Here is a 17011-nt window from a genome sequence, read left to right on the forward strand (position 1 = left end):
GTGGTCTGATGACCATCAGCCCCAAATTATATAACCACTGTCTGCCTCAGCTTTTGCATCCATGAAATTAAGATTTATGGAACTTTTCTTTACTGTCCACAAGGTCCATCAGTGTGCTAGGGGTCGTCCATTTTACACACAGGGAAAGAGCTTAAGGAAATTAAATGAATCATGCAAATTCACATAAGGTGCAATTAGCGAGGCCAATCTTTAAACTCAGATCAGCCAACTCAAGTCCAGTATTCTTTCCACTCTCCTACAATACCCTGCAGCCAAGCTAGTTCCTGCCCTTTCCTGCTAAAAGAGAATTGCTTGAAGTACAGCAGTTTAACAAAAAGGCATACCTGCTCTCCCTCAGATTTTCATTTCTATTCTTACCAACTATAGTACTCTGTTTTGGAATGGGAGATATAAATTATAGAGTTGTTAGAAAATAGAGGATTTTTAAAGTCCTGGGAACGTTGAGATCACCAAAGGAAAAGGATACGGAGGAAAGAGCAGGGAGCCTAGGAGCAGGCCCTGGACAGTTAGGGTCACGTAGGGGAAGAGGAGCCCTCAGGACAGACAGAGAGAAACTAAGAAGGAGCAGGCGGTCAGGTAAGAGCAAAACAAGGATGTTGTGCCGCCATGACAACAAAGGCAGAGACTCTCAGGAAGGGGGAACATGCACATGTGTTTGCTGGCTGTGTACTGGATTTGACAGCGTGGAGGTTGTAGGTGACCTTGACAGAGTGGGTTCACAGGGCGTGATGGGAGTGTGTTGCAGAGGGAATGGAAGGTGGGGAAGTAGAAGTCGTTTGTAGGCAGCTCTTTCAGAAGGTTGCCTGTGAACGACTGCAGAGAAGTGAGGTGGCTAGAAGGGAGGATGGAGGTCAAAGGGAGTGTGGTAACAAATGGCAGCCTGTTTGCTGGTCAGAATAGTCCAGTAGAGAGAGTCAGACTGAGGTTGCTGGAGAGAGAGGTGGTACCACAGGAGCAGAGTCTTTGGGGCAGTGCGAGGCGGTGGGGTCCCCAGTGTGAAGGAGGCGGTGGTCTGTGATGAGGATCCCCCGTGGCGGGGTGTGATGGAGAAGGGGGGCTGAGAGTATTGAGTAATCACAAGGAAAAGATGATAACGCTGGAACAAAGGAGTATTCGTGCACAAGGAGAGCAGTAAAGCTGGGACAGAGCTGGTGTATAATGTGAAGGAGGTAGAGTTGATGGTCTTGAGTACAAGTGCGCTAGAAGGATGAAAAAGTGGTGGTCGGGGAAGGGGGTGGTTAAATTCAGATTTCGGAGGTCGTATGGCTTCTGTTGGCAATAAGGGCCGGGAGAAGGGTGGCTGGGTGAGGGTAAGGAGCGTGCTTTTGGAGTTAAGGGGTGTTTAGAGACAGAGAGGCCGGGTTGCGCGAGTCTCAGGTACTCACTGAAGAAACCCAGGGTGATGGCGGGACTCAGGGTGGTCAGGAAGGAGAAGAGTGGGTTTGCATATAGAAGGCAGTGAGCAGAGAATGAAGATGGGAAGCCAGCTGCCGTAAGCAGGGCTTAGTAGGAGGAGGAAGAGGCCTGTCACTCACCATGATGAACCCCGCCTCCTTGACTGTGCTGGCGTCATCCGATGCATGGGGGGAATTATATGTAGGTTTTAGAGAGTGTTTAGAATCTGCTGAGTTAATGTATATAAGGCACCCACCATAGTGCCCGGTACATGCTAAAAAAACAAACAAATACTTGTTCCTGCAACCACCAAACACCCTAAAAACAAATAGACCTATGCCCAGTCACAAAAGTAAAAGTCCCTATTATTTTTATTATAACCCTAATTTTATATTTGCTTTAATAACCTATACCACCCCTTACCGTGCTTTATTTTCATTGAAGATGAGTCTGCAAAAATACGTTAGTACCAAAAATGTTACTGACCTAGCAAACTAACAGTGAGGAGGAAAGATGAGAAGGCACACTTTTACCCGTGTTACATCCGTTTAGAATTCTCTCAGCAGGTTGAAAAATGAGTTCCTAAAATTTTGTCTAGATTTCAAATTTAGGAACAGTATCATGAGTCACCTTTTCAAATACAATAAAGTTTCCTAAAGAAGCAAGATCAGTTAAACACCCACTTTTAAAGAATAACAGATCGCCCTGCATTATGAGAGAGAGAGTGGGAGAGGGTGGGGCAGGTGCCGGCGTCTGGGGCAGCCGAGACTTCATTCTCCCTGACTGCTTCTCAGAACACCTCAGAGGCAGGCCCGGGTCCCTGCGTGGAGGGTTTAGGAAGGACGCAGCTGTTGAGTCGTATTTGATCTGGTCAGTTATGAGATTGCCATTAATAATGGTAAACGTGGTTGCAGTTACTTTTATTGATTACATGAACCTCTTTGGGGGGAGATGAGAATCTGATAACTTTCATTTTCATCCTAGTGAAGCCAGGAGAAGCCTCCGCATTATGAGATACATATATACACACACACATATATATTATCTGCATATTAGATATATATACATAATTAGATACATTATATAAATATAATACAATCCTGCAGTTGACACCCCCCCCGCAAAAAAAAAACCCAACATATAGAGTTCCTATATATCTCTGGAGGTAACAATCAATCTCATAGACTGCAAATGTGGTGACACAATCAGAAGAACACATAAACTCTAGTCTTTCCAGGATAAATTTGATTTTCAGCCTCAGAAAACCAGTCATCCAAGCCACGAGCGTCTGTGTTTTGTCCAGTCTGCTAATCCTGAGAATGTGTCGTCTGAGAATTCCTGACTCCATTCATAGTTTGTATGAAAGCCTCAGTGGTGCACAAAAAGTCCTTATGCAAAGGTCACTGCCTTTAGAAAAAGTAGTAATAAAGGGAAGAAGAGACAAGACATGCAGATTTCAAAAAACGTCCTGAATAGAATGCATCCACAGGTGAATTCCAGGAGATTCCATCAGGGTGCTTGCATTGCAGACAGACAAAAGCAGGTGCTAGAAATGAGTAAAGTGTATAAACACTAACGAAATGCCCAAAGAGTCATGGTAGTAAATCCCTTCTTCCTCCCTCTCCGTTCAGACCTGCTGTGCCCCATGCCCCTGTTAGGACAGCACCGATACTGCACTCAGCCTGGCCCACCACCAGCCGGTGGTACCAAGGAAAGGCCTTACTGAAGGGCCGGCAAGCAGCTGGCTCTCAGCAGTGCCGGTGCCACGCCAGACCGGGGCTGTGTCGTGCAGCTTCCAGAGGTGACGGTGGCCGACCCCGGCACCCCTCCAAAGCAAACAAGTTCACAACTGGAAAAATCAAATATTCCTAGAGACTTTAAAGAAGTTGGCAGATGGAGAGCCGCCGTGGTGACAACCCTGGCGGGAGCATAAAAAATGCTGTACAAGCTATAGAAAACAAACCAACGTGTGGTGTAAGCGTTATGAGGCACGAACCTGCACACATACCGCAGCCATCTGACAGCTCAGGTTTTGCGAGGCACTGTGCCTGTCCCTGGCGAGAAGGCCCACAATATTATTCCTGTCTCGAGTCCTTGGCACCTGCTGGCCTCTCTGCTGTGAAAAGGCTTCCTGGCCCTTTTCTGCCCAGCAGACTTCAAGACCGCTCAGTCTCTCCTGTGACACCTGTCCCAACTCCCCAGACACGGACCCTTGCCTCTGCAGGGCTCTCTGTAGATACAGGCACTGGCTAGATGGTCTGTTGCACTCCCCGTGCTGGGGGGTAAGCGGCCCCTTATCTGATGTGGTTAGGTAGGTAGTCTATCACCGCTCAGAGGTTTTCACTTGATATCCCTATGATCCATGATGGGGCCAGGCTCCCATTGCCAGTAAAGCACCCATTGGATGAAGGTAAAACTCTTAGTCCCTCTGATGGCTGCAGCAGTAAATAACAAGGTATTAAAACTGTAAGTGTTGGTCTAGGTTTGGAAGGGTCACAAAGAGTTGTACATATTTACTATTTCAGTCAAATATCACTAAATATCACTATTTTAAGTTAATCGAGAGGAAAGAACAGTGTGAAATTGGCAATGATTAGATGCTCAAATGCTCCTTAAACACTGCTATCATTGAAGTGTTCAGAATGCAATCATACTTTATAAGACATATCCTATTATTAATTAGGTTTTTCATTAACTATTTTAAACACTTCCTCAGTCTGCATATTTACATGATTGATAGAATTATTACAGAAGAAAATGACCATTTCTTTGAACAAGATTTAGTTAACAGATAAAGGAAACTTGAAGCACCAGTTTCAAGGGAAATTGAATGACAGAAGTGAACTTGAGATACTGCTGTTCCGCTTTGACATTTAGAGGGAAAAACGTTCAAGCATCAAGCCTAGGCCTGTCTTGGCTAATATAATTGATGATTCCACAAACCAGTAATGGAATTAGAAACTGGTAGAAAAGTACCAGTAGATAAACATAGTTTTGAAATTATTGAATCACTTGTTAGGGAAGTCTGTAAAATACAAATTGTTCTGTATAAAGGGTTTAAGAGGCTGGGAAACTGCATTCAGGAGCAAGAAAGAGCATATATCTTATCTTTTAAATTCATACTTACTTGCACTCATTATTTCTGAGGGAAAAATACATAGAAACTGGATGCTTGGTTGTTAAGAGAATTGTTACAATTTCAGAACACATGGCTTTGAAGAATATGACTCCAAGTCTAAGAATTACAGATTCTTTACTTCTTAGATAACTGCTATTAGCCTGATCACGAGACTCTAGGTTTGATAGTAACTCCTGCCCTCAGTTCTCCCACCCGTGTATGTTGTTGTTGAGTTACACAGATTTGTCACTGGTCCCATCTTCAGGTTAATATTTCAGCACTTACCATCAAGTTAGAATAAAGTGATTACGAGCCTGGATGGTTTTGGTTTGGTCACGTGTACTTATCTACCCCCTGTCCTTTCAATGAACAACGGACCAGTTACTTTTACCCAGAGCACCACGACTCTCCAGCAGATGGAGAGTGTTGGAAACTGGCGTGGTTTCTTGAAGCAATGTGGTAATCAACATGAATCCTACTTCTGATTCTTTGGGGACATGTTTGGTATTATTCTGACAAAATGAGTTTTGAGGATTTAGCTGTTAAAAAAAGGGATTGTTCTCATTATAGCTAATGAAGTTGTGCTATATTATATGGCTTTTTCTGTTAAATTAGCACAGGATTCAGTATATTGAGGATAATTCTTTAGGACTGGTTCAGTCAGCCCTAGAAAAGAGCCATGCAGTAAAAACAGGAACCCCTGACAAGTTCCCACCCAAAGTAGATGTCGTTCAGGTATAGAGAATTGATTTCATATTAGCAAGAACAAGCCTTGTGAACACTTCTATAAATAGTTGTTTCTATGTTTTCCTTAAATAGTACTGATCTTTTGCGTCTTTCTCCTCAAATAGATAGAAAACAGGGCAAATGCAAAGCTGAGGGAAGGTGAAATCCATGGTGCACAGCCTCAACTCAGCCAGCAGTGCAACCGGGCCTTCCCAGTCTCTAACGTATCATTAAATATAAAATTAAAATTTTAAATATAAAACCAACTTAAAAAATAGGCTTTTATGTTTACTACTAAAAATAAGTGCCCAATAGCTTCAATGGGTGTCACACATCCATTTAAAATCAGGATTTTCAGCATCTAAGCCCCTTGGAAAAGAAGTAAGCATCAGCCACCCAGCCCTTTAGCCAGAAACTCAGGCTATAGACTCCACTGCTCCTTAGTGAGAAAGTTACCTCTCGGTGGAAAAATCTCATGATTGCATTAGTGCTGGGTTGACATATTGTGCCCAGTTCTTCTAACATGGATAACTTCTATAGGATAAGAAATTTGGAGGCTCAGAGTGTGCGATAAAAGTTAACATGACTGTCTTTCAACTGTTACTTTTGATATGTTTTCATAACTTGGATGTGTTAACCTATTTGGCTTGAAATCACCAGTGAGTGACACGATCAGTTTAATATGGAAGTGAGGCAGCACAGTGGGCCTCCGAGCACACAGAAAGGATCCAGGACATAGTAAAGTAGCATTTTATAGTGTCTCTGCAGCAATAAAGTAAAGATGAGTGGCGGGGAAGTAAGATCCAGGGGTTTTAATATATACCTTGGCCTCTGGAGCTAACACTTCTCAAAAGTATGTTGAAAAGAGCATTTCTACTTCCAGAAGCAAATTTATGATTGCCTAATATGAAGTTCGGTGCTGTAGTGTTTTTAAATATGCAGCCTAATAAAAGCATTGAGATAGATAAAACGATTGCGCTTGTTCCTTGAAAATTAGGGCATGTGTAACTAGATGTGGTGCTTAAGAATCAGAGTCATTCACACATACTTTAAGGTAAAATTGTTTCTGATAAATGCCAAAGTTTCTCTTGGCAAAAAAGCCCTATGTGACTCCAAGTCATGTGCAGTAATAAGTACTTTGAGGTGCAGCTTAAGCTTAAGCCCTCTGAGGAAGAGCCAACGCTTGTGATTAGGTCAGCCTGAAAAGAATTCGGCTCTTGTTGGCCTTACCAATCATTTTCCTTCTTTCTCTCAAGGTGTCTGAGCGTCTGAGTCAGCCAGGAGTGGCGATAGGTTTGGCTTGGACTCCCTTAGGTGGGGAAATCATGTTTGTGGAGGCGAGTCGGATGGATGGCGAAGGCCAGTTAACTCTGACCGGCCAGCTGGGGGACGTCATGAAGGAGTCTGCCCACCTGGCTATCAGCTGGCTCCGCAGCAACGCCAAGAAATACCATCTGACCAATGGTGAGCGACCCACCCCGGGGAGTGGGGTGGGGGGTGGGTGCAGCCGCGGGCACAGGAGAGCCTTGGGATCGTGACCCAGGAGGCATCCCACAGTTCAGAGACAGATCCAGTTACCACTTAAAGCACAGACCTTTGCTCTTGAATTCCCGTGGAAATTCTAGTTCCCAGTTGAGGACTGTTTGACTGGAACCTGAGCTGGAAACTGACTCCAAGGGTTTGTTTTGTTTTTCCTGCTACTTGGAATAGAATGAAGCTGTTCTTCCAGACCCCCACTTTACTTATACTGCCCATTAATATTTTGAAGGATTTATTTACCCGAAACATTCATTTTTATCTCTTTGATTTTCTTTTTTCGGAGAAAAAGAAAACAGGTTTAATTTTTCTACATCAAAATCCTTTTTTCCTTTTTTAAAGCTTCTGGAAGTTTTGATCTTCTTGAGAACACAGACATCCATCTGCACTTCCCAGCTGGAGCTGTCACAAAAGATGGACCATCTGCTGGAGTTACCATAGCAACCTGTCTCGCCTCACTTTTTAGTGGGCGGCTGGTGTGTTCAGATGTAGCCATGACTGGTGAAATCACACTGCGAGGTCTTGTTCTTCCAGTATGTATGAAGAAACCTATTTATATGGTTTTTAAATTTTTTAATTTAAAATTTTTATTAATAGCATTTTAAAATCTAAATTAATAGTGGTTTGCCTTCTTCCTATCAATAGCTTAGTTTTAAACACATATTAAATTATTTTAAAATCTAAACTAATAGTGGTTTGCCTTCTTTCTATCAATAGCGTAGTTTTAAACACATACTAAATTTTTATATCTGTAATTCAGATTTTTAAATTTTGATCAAATAAAGGAAAGACTGACCATTTTCCCCATGTTTTCCCTTCTACTAAAAAAGAAGACTTGCTTACAGAAAAAAATATCAGTCTGGTCACCAGAAATATCAGCTGTTCAGGTGAAGATTTGAGGCTTTGTTCTAGTTAACGAATTGTTAAATATATGGCATGTGTGTAAAATAGGATGGTAGCTATTTTTAAACTTTAAGCCCAATTCTCACCTTTTGGAATTCCTATGAGACCTCCTATCCGCCTATAGATAACTTAGATTACTGTAATTGATAGATTGATAAAAAAATAATATAGAAAAGAAGTAGTATAAAATGGAAATTGTAGTAAAGACTAACCATGCCTAATTGCTAAATTTTGAAAAAGTTCTGTACATATGAGGCTTTAGGGCTCCAACCTATATCATAACTACTTATAAAAACACTGAAAAATGCATAGAACTTGAGAGATCATTTAGAGGTTTAAGTCATTAGTTAGTAGTACCAGACTACAATAAAGTTTTGGTGAGTTCAGTAGCAAAATGAGAAAAAAATGAATGTTCTTTATTCTGAGAGCGCCTTTATTTTATGAGGTAATGGTGAAAGTAGGTCATAGAATCACCAATTAGGATCACAAAAAATGCTCTCAGTTCCCTGATTTTTTAAATTTAATTCAACCAGAAAGTCATATTCTAAACCTTATTTACTATGATATAACTGTATATCTATACTCAATAGGAATGTCGATCTCTTTTCTTCACCTTACCCCAGAACTACTGCATTTCTAGTGACAGTAGTGGTTAATACTAGCTGTACTACTAAAAGGAAATGAGCAAATGCTTTACTGACCATAAACTTTATAGTTTCCTAGTTCAAAATGGTAAGCTAAGCAAGGAATAAAGGGAATAAATTATAACAGTCAAAAATGAGGGGGGAGGACTTCCCCCGTGGCGCAGTGGTTAAGAATCCGCCTGCCAACGCAGGGCACACGGGTTTGAGTCCTAGTCCGGGAAGATCCCACATGCTGCGGAGCAACTAAGCCCGTGCTCCACAACTACTGAGCCTGCGCTCTAGAGCCCACGAGCCACAACTCCTGAGCCTGTGAGCCACAACTACTGAAGCCTGCGCACCTAGAGCCCATGCTCTGCAACAAGAGAAGCCACCGCAGTGAGAAGCCCGCGCACCGCAATGAAGAGCAGCCCCCGCTAGCTGCAACTAGAGAAAGCCCGCACGCAGCAATGAAGACCCAAGGCAGCCAAAAATAAATAAATGAAAAATATTAAAAAAAAAAAATGAGGGGGACACACCATTGTAAAGCAATTATACTCCAATAAAGATGTTAAAAAAAAAATGAGTGGGGAGCCATCAGCTGATGGTTCAGCCAACTTCTAGAAGATAGAAGTGTCCCCAGCTGATGTAACAGAATTGGAGGTAGAGACAGTCTTCCCAGCAGGAATCTGTTGAAAAGCACTGGTTCAGAGCCAGAAGGTTCAGACCAGGAGAAAAGGAAGGGGGTGGGAAACGAAAACCAGGGGATTCGTTGCAATCTCCATAGAACAAATGGTTCTACCACTAGGTCCCCTGCACTCAAGAGCAAATTGCACGCAGGTAAAGGCTTCCCCACCTCCAGCAGAGGAGAAGCCACAGCAGCTCTGAGTAAGCCTTCAGTTTTAAACTATTATGGGAGACATGGAGAAAAGCAGCAGCATTTAAGAGAAAGACCTGCTAAGTCTGGAGAAAACGTAATTCAAGAACAGAGGATAAGACAGAGCTCGTGAATTTAAAACAGTGGTTTTAGGAATTGGTCGATGAACTATTCAGAAAAAAATAATAGAAAAAACAATCTGACAAGTCCAACATCTAACTAAACAGAGAAAATGGAAGAGAACAAATTGTCATGGAAATAATGGAGCATTTCCTAGAATTTAAGGCTATGTTCAGATTGAAAGGGCCTATACCAACAAGGAAAAAGGATTGCATCCTCGTGACTTTTCAGATCACCGAGGAAGAAGCTTTCTCATCCGTGACCCTAGATACACAGCACCTTCAAGACTCTGAGGGAAAATGGGTTTAAATCAAGTCTTGTATACACAGCCTTACCGTCAATCAAATGTGAATGCAAGATAGACATTTCCATACGTGCAGGGAATCCGTTTATCTCACACTCTTTCTGAAGAAGTTACGTTGAAAGTGTAGTTCAGCAGCATAAAGCAAAAGCCTGGCAAGAGAGTGACAGTGTGCTAGGATGGCCGCTGTGCAGAAAGGCCTAGAGCCCAGCCTGTCTGGTGCCACAGGCGGGAGCAGGCTTCTGAGGGCTGTCTCCAGGGGTCGCGTGTTCCGCGTGGCATGACTGAGACTTGTGTCTGTTACCTATTACTCATACACACCACCCCAAAACAGCAGTTATTATTCTTAGTTTCTGTGGGGCAGGAACTCAAGAGAGGCTTAGCTGGGCTCTTCTGGCCCAGGGTCTCTCATCATGTAGTCGTATACCAGCCCGGTTGCAGTCATCGGAAGGCTGACTGGGGCGGGGCATCTGCTTCTGTTGTGGTTCACTCACATGACTGCAGATTGGTCCTGGTTGGCCGGACTGCTGGGGTGACCTCAGACACCTGGGCTACCTGAGCTACCTGCAGGGCAAGAGATCCAAGAGAGATCCAGGCAGAAGCTCTTATTTTTTGTGACTTAACCTTGAAAGTCACACGGCATCACTTCCACCACACTCATAAGTAAATCACTAAGCCTGGCACACATTCGAGGGAGGGGAATTAGACTCCACCTTCTGAAGGGACCATTTTACACATATTTTAAAACCACCACAAGAGCCTAGATGTTTTCTTCATCACACAGCACAGAGGTCATTGCTTTAAACCTGTACAGAAGAAAATAATCCTGGCATGCAACTAAGCTCTGTAGGAATGGTATTTATGGTCAAAATAATGTAATGCTTTTTCAGAATTAACCTATAAACAAGATTGTTGTGAGTACAGAAAGGAATATAAATGTTAACCTTGACAATATAAAAGAGAATCACGGACAGAAGAGGTGCTCATACCTGTCAAAAATTTAGAATTTTCCATTAAAAGGATTTAATATAATACTAATTGAAATGTAAAGAATTTACTATTAACCTTTTTAGTGGCTTTCCTAGCTCATGCTGTAGCAAAATGAAAGATGATTTGGATGTTTTAAAAAAGCAGCGAAAGGTGGTGGGTCAGGGTTTCTTTGACAGCCTGAGGATGATCATAAACCTTAATAACATTCTTCTCTCCTTACAGGTGGGTGGAATTAAAGACAAAGTGCTGGCAGCACACAGAGCGGGATTGAAGCGTGTCATTATTCCTCAGAGGAATGAGAAAGACCTTGAAGAAATCCCAGGCAATGTCCGGCAGGATTTAAGTTTTGTCACAGCAACCTGCCTGGATGAAGTTCTTAACGCAGCTTTTGATGGTGGCTTTACTGTCAGCACCACACCTGGCCTCTTAAATAGCAAATTGTAAGCCCAGATCTCAACTTCTTAGAATTTTAAGTTATAAAGTGCCGAAAGGTACTGACAGGATGATTTTATTCACACCAGCAGGGGTAAGCAAAATGTCCCTAATTTGCGAACCTACTCACAGCAGTAACAAACCTGACTCAAGTGGTGGCAAGTGGTTATTACAGAAATGTCAGTTTAATAAATTGATTAAATTGGAATTGAATTCTTGTCTTGAATGGGCTCATTACTGTCCCTGGAAAGTTATGGAACAGTGGTTCTCTTGTGGTTCCAAACAGAAGCATCTGTATTACCTGAGAACTTGTTAGAAATGTCAATTCTCAAAACCCACCAGCAGACCTTCTGAATCAGACTCTGGGGGTGAGACCCAATCTGCTTTACTAAGCCACCCAGATGATTCTGATGTGTAGTCAAGGTCAAGAACCATTGGTATAGACCATTACCTTAGCAGATTCACCTGTAGACTTTATTGGCCCCTGAAAGCAATCAGAAGGGGAACTGGGCAAAGGTGAAAATAATAGCCAACTATTAGTCTTTTTGGAAAATGTTCAAGTGAAGCAAACTCTTTGATGAGGTCTATACCTCCTACCCTTCCTTTGCTGAGGGAAGCAGCATAGTGGCATGTGTTGGCCCACATGACAGAAACATACTGGCCCTGAATGCCTGTCATCTTAGAAAAAAGTCCAGTCCCCAGAGGGAGGCAGCCATCCATCCTGGGATGGTCCCTACACTTGGTATCCTGATTCCTGCCACCTCCCCTTGTGTTGCTTGTTTGCCTGTGCCAATCCCCAGTTCTGGTAGCCTTTCCATGCCTCTCTTCTCCTGTGATTCAGTCCGGGATATGGATAACTATGAAGTTAGGCTCTTCTACTTACTAGCATTTGAACTTTCTGTATCTATCTTCTTAGTTTTCCTTACCTTTAAAATGCAAATAATCGTACTCATCAGTGTTATTGTGAAGATACAGTTAGAATGCAACATATAGTAACACGGAACAATTTCTAATCATTATTCCAGCCAGTAATAGACTTCAGAATCTTATATTACAAAATATAACAACAGATATGTAAAGATACTTTGGAATTTCTTGGATTAAGGATGGGATATACAAATTACCCAAATACTGTGCTCAGACCTGGTGGTAAAAATCTGAATGTGTTCTGGGAGGACAAGTGCAGACCTAGGGCCATGGCCAGTGGGAGAAAGCAAGCACCGGGAACTTGGAAAACATTTCATTGACTATCTATCTTATCACTACTATGATTTTATTCCTTCTGCACAATCATCTTACAAGGTAGAAGAAACTATGATGTTAATTTGTTTCCAGCAACCAGAGGGAGTTAATCCATACCCACGTTGCTCTGCCTTGTCCCACCCAGCAGTGGCAACGTAGCACACTTTTAAAAAGTGGGAGTTAGTTAGCTGTATTCTTCCTCAGGAGTCCTGAGTATGCAGTTTTGTACTGGTCTGTGAACAGCAGTAGGGCATCTTCTGTGCCCTCTGGCTTTGAGCATGCCTTTCCTTACTAAAGGAGCTGACTGAGAAAACCCGTACATATATGAAATTAGCAGTATGACCTTCATTTCTCTAGCATTGTTTTTGGTTTTTTAAGTCTGAGTTCTTTTATTCACCTTTTTTTTAAATTGTGGCAAAATGATTTACCATTTTAACTTAGAAGTGTGTAATTCAGGGTTGTTAATTACACTAATGTACAACCATCACCACTAGCTATATCCAAAACCTTTTCATCATCTTAAACTGAAACTCTGTATCCAATAAAAAGTAAGTAACTCCCCATTCCTCCGTCCCCCAGACCCTGGTAGCCACTATTTTACTTTGTCTCTATGAATTTTCCTATTCTAAGTACCTTATGTAAGTGGAATATCTGCCCTTTGGGTCTGGCGTTATTTCACTTAGCGTGTCATCATTTATCCATGTTGCAGCATGTATCAATTATTTCATTTCTTTAAGACTGAATAATATTCCACTGCTGCACATGCCACATTTTATTCATTTATCTGTTGTTTCTACCTCTAGACTGTTGTGCTGTGAACATGAGCATACAACTATCTATCCCTTTGAGTCTGTTTGTTTTTCATTCTTTTGGAAATATACGTGAGGAACCACCCATGTTTCCCACCACAGCTACACCATTTGACATTCTCACCAGCAATACACAAAGGTTCCAATTTCTCCACATTCTTGCCAGCACTTATTTTCATTATTGATAATGGCCATCCTGAGAGTGTAAAGAAGCAGCTCATGGTTTTGATTTGCATTTCCCTGATGACTAATGGTTGAGTATCTTTTCCTAGCACTGTTTGTAAAAGTGTTTCCCAAAGACCCCTCATGTATCAGTCAGCTAGGATTTTTGAGAACTGCTAACTAACTTAAATTCCAATTCAGCAGGCATAGAGGTGAGGGCTTGGGAATCTGTGTATTTAACCAGTGCTCTCCACACTTTTTATGTGGGCTTTTAAAACTCTTCAAGTATTAAAACTACGTAAAGCTTTAAGTGCCTTGGTAATCAAGAAATTTTACACTGCTTGAGGCACACATTTTTTACTTAGCTCTGCCCCTTCAGTGGTTTTCACTTGGCTTTGCCCCTTCTGTTTGAACCTTACTGTAAACCATGTCAGAGATTTACTGCTTTCAATCACCTGTATACAGTGGAAGATGCCATCAGAATGAGTGATCCTATTTAACATCAGCCTACAAATCTTTTGGACCATAGTTAAGGTCTCCTGACTAAATGAGTGGATTTAAAGTGTACTAAACATACCTGAATTTTTCTAAATAAGGGGAGGTAAAAGTTATGTGCTGAGTGAAACACACAAGATTTCCTTCTCTCCTTTTCTTCCCGGGACATCAGTCAAGATTTGCATTCTGGTCATAGCACAGATCCTCTTCATAAGAAGAGTGGGGTTGCAAATTCATTTCCATTTCCAGTGCCATCTGAGTTGCAGAGGCTGCTTGAAATGCAGGTTTCTGATTCCCATCATCTGAACATAGTGACTAGTCATGTCTACCAAGAGGAGCTCCCGGCGCTCGGTGACTGGTCCACATTTAAACCTTACCAAAGTCTACCATGTTGTGAGGTAACCAACTGCTGAGGGTAGAGTGGGCTGACTTTGCATTTTCCTTTTATTGACCACTGAAATGAGAAAAACCTTACTATAATTAAAGGGACTTGACACTAAGCCACAAAGAATGTTAATTTTGCCAATTCTCCTTCCAAATCCAAAGTTTATTTTGTCTGGGACTATTTATTAGATGTAAACATCAAGAACTTTTTTTAATGAAGTGTAACATGTTCAAGCTCACATTATTTTGGCAAAAATGCGTTGTATTTGAGTGCCCATCTTCATGAAAATTTTATCCAGCAGCTTAAAAAGTCAAGACTACAAAAGTACAGTCATTATCCAATTTGATGATTTATGATCCAATGCTATGCTCCTTTTTTGTTTTAATAACATTTAGTGGATACTGCAATGAAAATTACAGTTACTAGAAAAATTTTTAAAGCACCAAAACAGGAAAGAAAGAAATATTAAAAGGATCTGAAGGGACACAATAGGCAAATGCACTGAATGGCTACTGAAATGTTTTTAAACAGCTGTATCAAAAGTTTCTTTTTTAATCTAGGATTTATTTGCTATGAAAATTTACTTATTTGGAACATATTAGGTATGGTAGGTACTATCAATGAGCTAAAGAATGTATTTAACATTCTTGGACCTCATAAAAAATCTTTCGTATTAAAAATTTTTTAATTAAGTTGAGCTCTAACATATTGTCAGTACATTTCCAGGCAATAGGAACACAACCCTTTAGGCTAAATCCTAATCTTGACATGACAGTGCAAGCTTGTCAAAATGTGACTTTATTATAAAACCAAGTATTCCTTCAAACCATTGTTTCTACTTTTCAGAATTTAGAAAGGCCTAAGAAAAATAAATTATTTTCAAAGAAAATTCTTAAGGCTGTATAAAGTTAAGGAAAATGGTTCGGCAATGAAGCTATAGTGCCAGGCATAAGGACTAAGCACTTTACAGCACACTTAGCCATCCTCATTCCCTTACGAGGTAGACACAACTACAGCCTTTACAGAGAAGGAACTTAGAGCAAAGTTAAGTCAAAGTTAGTAGGTAAAGGGTCAGAATTCAAACCCAGGCAGTTAGAACCTACAGCCCACACTTTACATTTTAGGAGATGCTTGAATTTGGGGGATGATGCTGTTTTTAGGAAAATGTGAGTTTCTTTTGGTAAATGACTCAACTAGCTTAAGATCGTACGCAGTAAGCCACCAAATCATCCTTTATGTTTGGAACATGCGCAACAGGTAGGTGGGGAGGGGAATGACTAAGGTTCTAGCAGTGCATTCAATCTATAGATTTTCAAAACGTTCTGTGTGTACCTTTCTTATTTAACTTACATAAATGACTACAGTACTAGTTGGTAGGTCACTCAATTCACCCTATGTGTTCTAATCTTACTCTAGTCTAATGCACCAGTCACAGACTGGCCTGGCCCCCAGGTATGTTTTAAGTTTGATCCAGTGTTTTGTTTTTTAATTTGGGTTACTGACCAATTTTTCCACTCAGGAACCTGAGTGAAATAAAATTCCATTAGTAGAATCATTGCAGATGTTCCTGGATATAGAGCTCTTGAGCTTGGCGGGGGCAGGGAAGATGACTAAGATTTTTTGGTGAGCCAAAAACATCTATAGCCATTTGCTTCACTTAAGTTTAAAGTTTGTAAAATTGTGGGCCTTTTAAATTAAAAAGTTATACATATTATAATAAAAATCACTCAAAGCAAAAGAAAACATTCGCCAACAATCGTTAGCATATTAAACTGGTCCATGATTCAGTTCAACAGGATGAATTCAAGTTTAAGAATGTAAAAGAACAAAGAGTATCACCTACCCCTACCCTATATAATCCCCTGAAAGAAAACACCAAGACACCAGAAGGGGTGGGGGCATCAATAGGAAAAAGTAGAATATTGATTATAAATATAGATGATTTAAGAACAAGAGTTAGATCTCATAAATCAAATCTCAAATGGACCAAGAAATAAATACGGCTCTAGATCACATTATCCCTATAGGCCAAAAATATGAAGACAAATAAGAAGAAGTATAGTTAACAAATATTAAAATATCAACCTTATTACCTATCAAACACACAAAATTTACTCTCTTAGGCATAAAGTGGCAAAACATGACATGACGTTACAATGAAAGGCAAAATCCTTCGCACTGCTACCATAAGTTTCCACTGAAACCTCTCCAGAAAGCAATGAAAAAAGTATCAAGACCTTTAAAGAAAATAAAAAAGAACCTGAAGAATATAACCAGAAAACAGAGAAATGTTCACAGGCTATTTATAATCAGCCAAAAAAATTTACCTGGAAAAACTGGGCAAAGCAAATATCCAACACTGGGGACCTGGCTAAAACTACAGTCAATCTTCACAAAAGTTACCCCAAATGATGTTTTTCCAAGATTATTAAATGCTTAGATGATCATGTTATCTGTAGGGGCGCGAGGGAGTTACATAGTTACACAATCCCAAATTATATGATTTCTAAATAAATGTGTGTAAACACATGTAAATACACATAAAGAACTAGAAAAACGAAAATGTTTGTAGTCGTCTCTGAATGGATAAGACTACAGACTCTACTGCGTGTGCCAAAGTCTATATATTGAACACATATATCAAAGAAATGTTTTATAATCAAAGAAACATTTTAAAATATTTTAAATACAAATGATATACCTCCACAAAAATATTCAGTATACTAAATGAGGAGGAAAAACTGCTTTTCTAAACACACATACTAATAGGAGGAATAGACCTGGATATACACTGGTGGTTGACCTGTTTCCTTTCGCCACAAAAATGGCTACACAAGCACAAGTTATAACCAATTCAAAAAATAAGGCTTACGTAGGAG

At 40.7% G+C, this 17011-nt stretch overlaps 1 protein-coding gene across 3 annotated transcripts in view; it reads left to right on the forward strand.

The window, feature by feature from the left end:
• The window catches only part of LONP2 (lon peptidase 2, peroxisomal), a 95684-nt gene extending 84432 nt beyond the window's left edge, over positions 1 to 11252 (forward strand). For all 3 annotated transcript variants that reach the window (XM_082437698.1, XM_082437697.1, XM_082437699.1), the window contains 3 exons: positions 6517 to 6724; positions 7139 to 7329; positions 10830 to 11252. In XM_082437698.1, the coding sequence (XP_082293824.1) occupies positions 6517 to 6724; positions 7139 to 7329; positions 10830 to 11051 (621 nt within the window). In that variant the 3' untranslated portion in view covers positions 11052 to 11252. The remainder of the gene's footprint in view (positions 1 to 6516; positions 6725 to 7138; positions 7330 to 10829) is intronic.
• Positions 11253 to 17011: the final 5759 nt, after the last annotated feature.

Source organism: Balaenoptera physalus, assembly GCF_965194825.1.
Source record: "Balaenoptera physalus genome assembly, chromosome: 19".
NCBI classification, from domain to species: domain Eukaryota; kingdom Metazoa; phylum Chordata; class Mammalia; order Artiodactyla; family Balaenopteridae; genus Balaenoptera; species Balaenoptera physalus.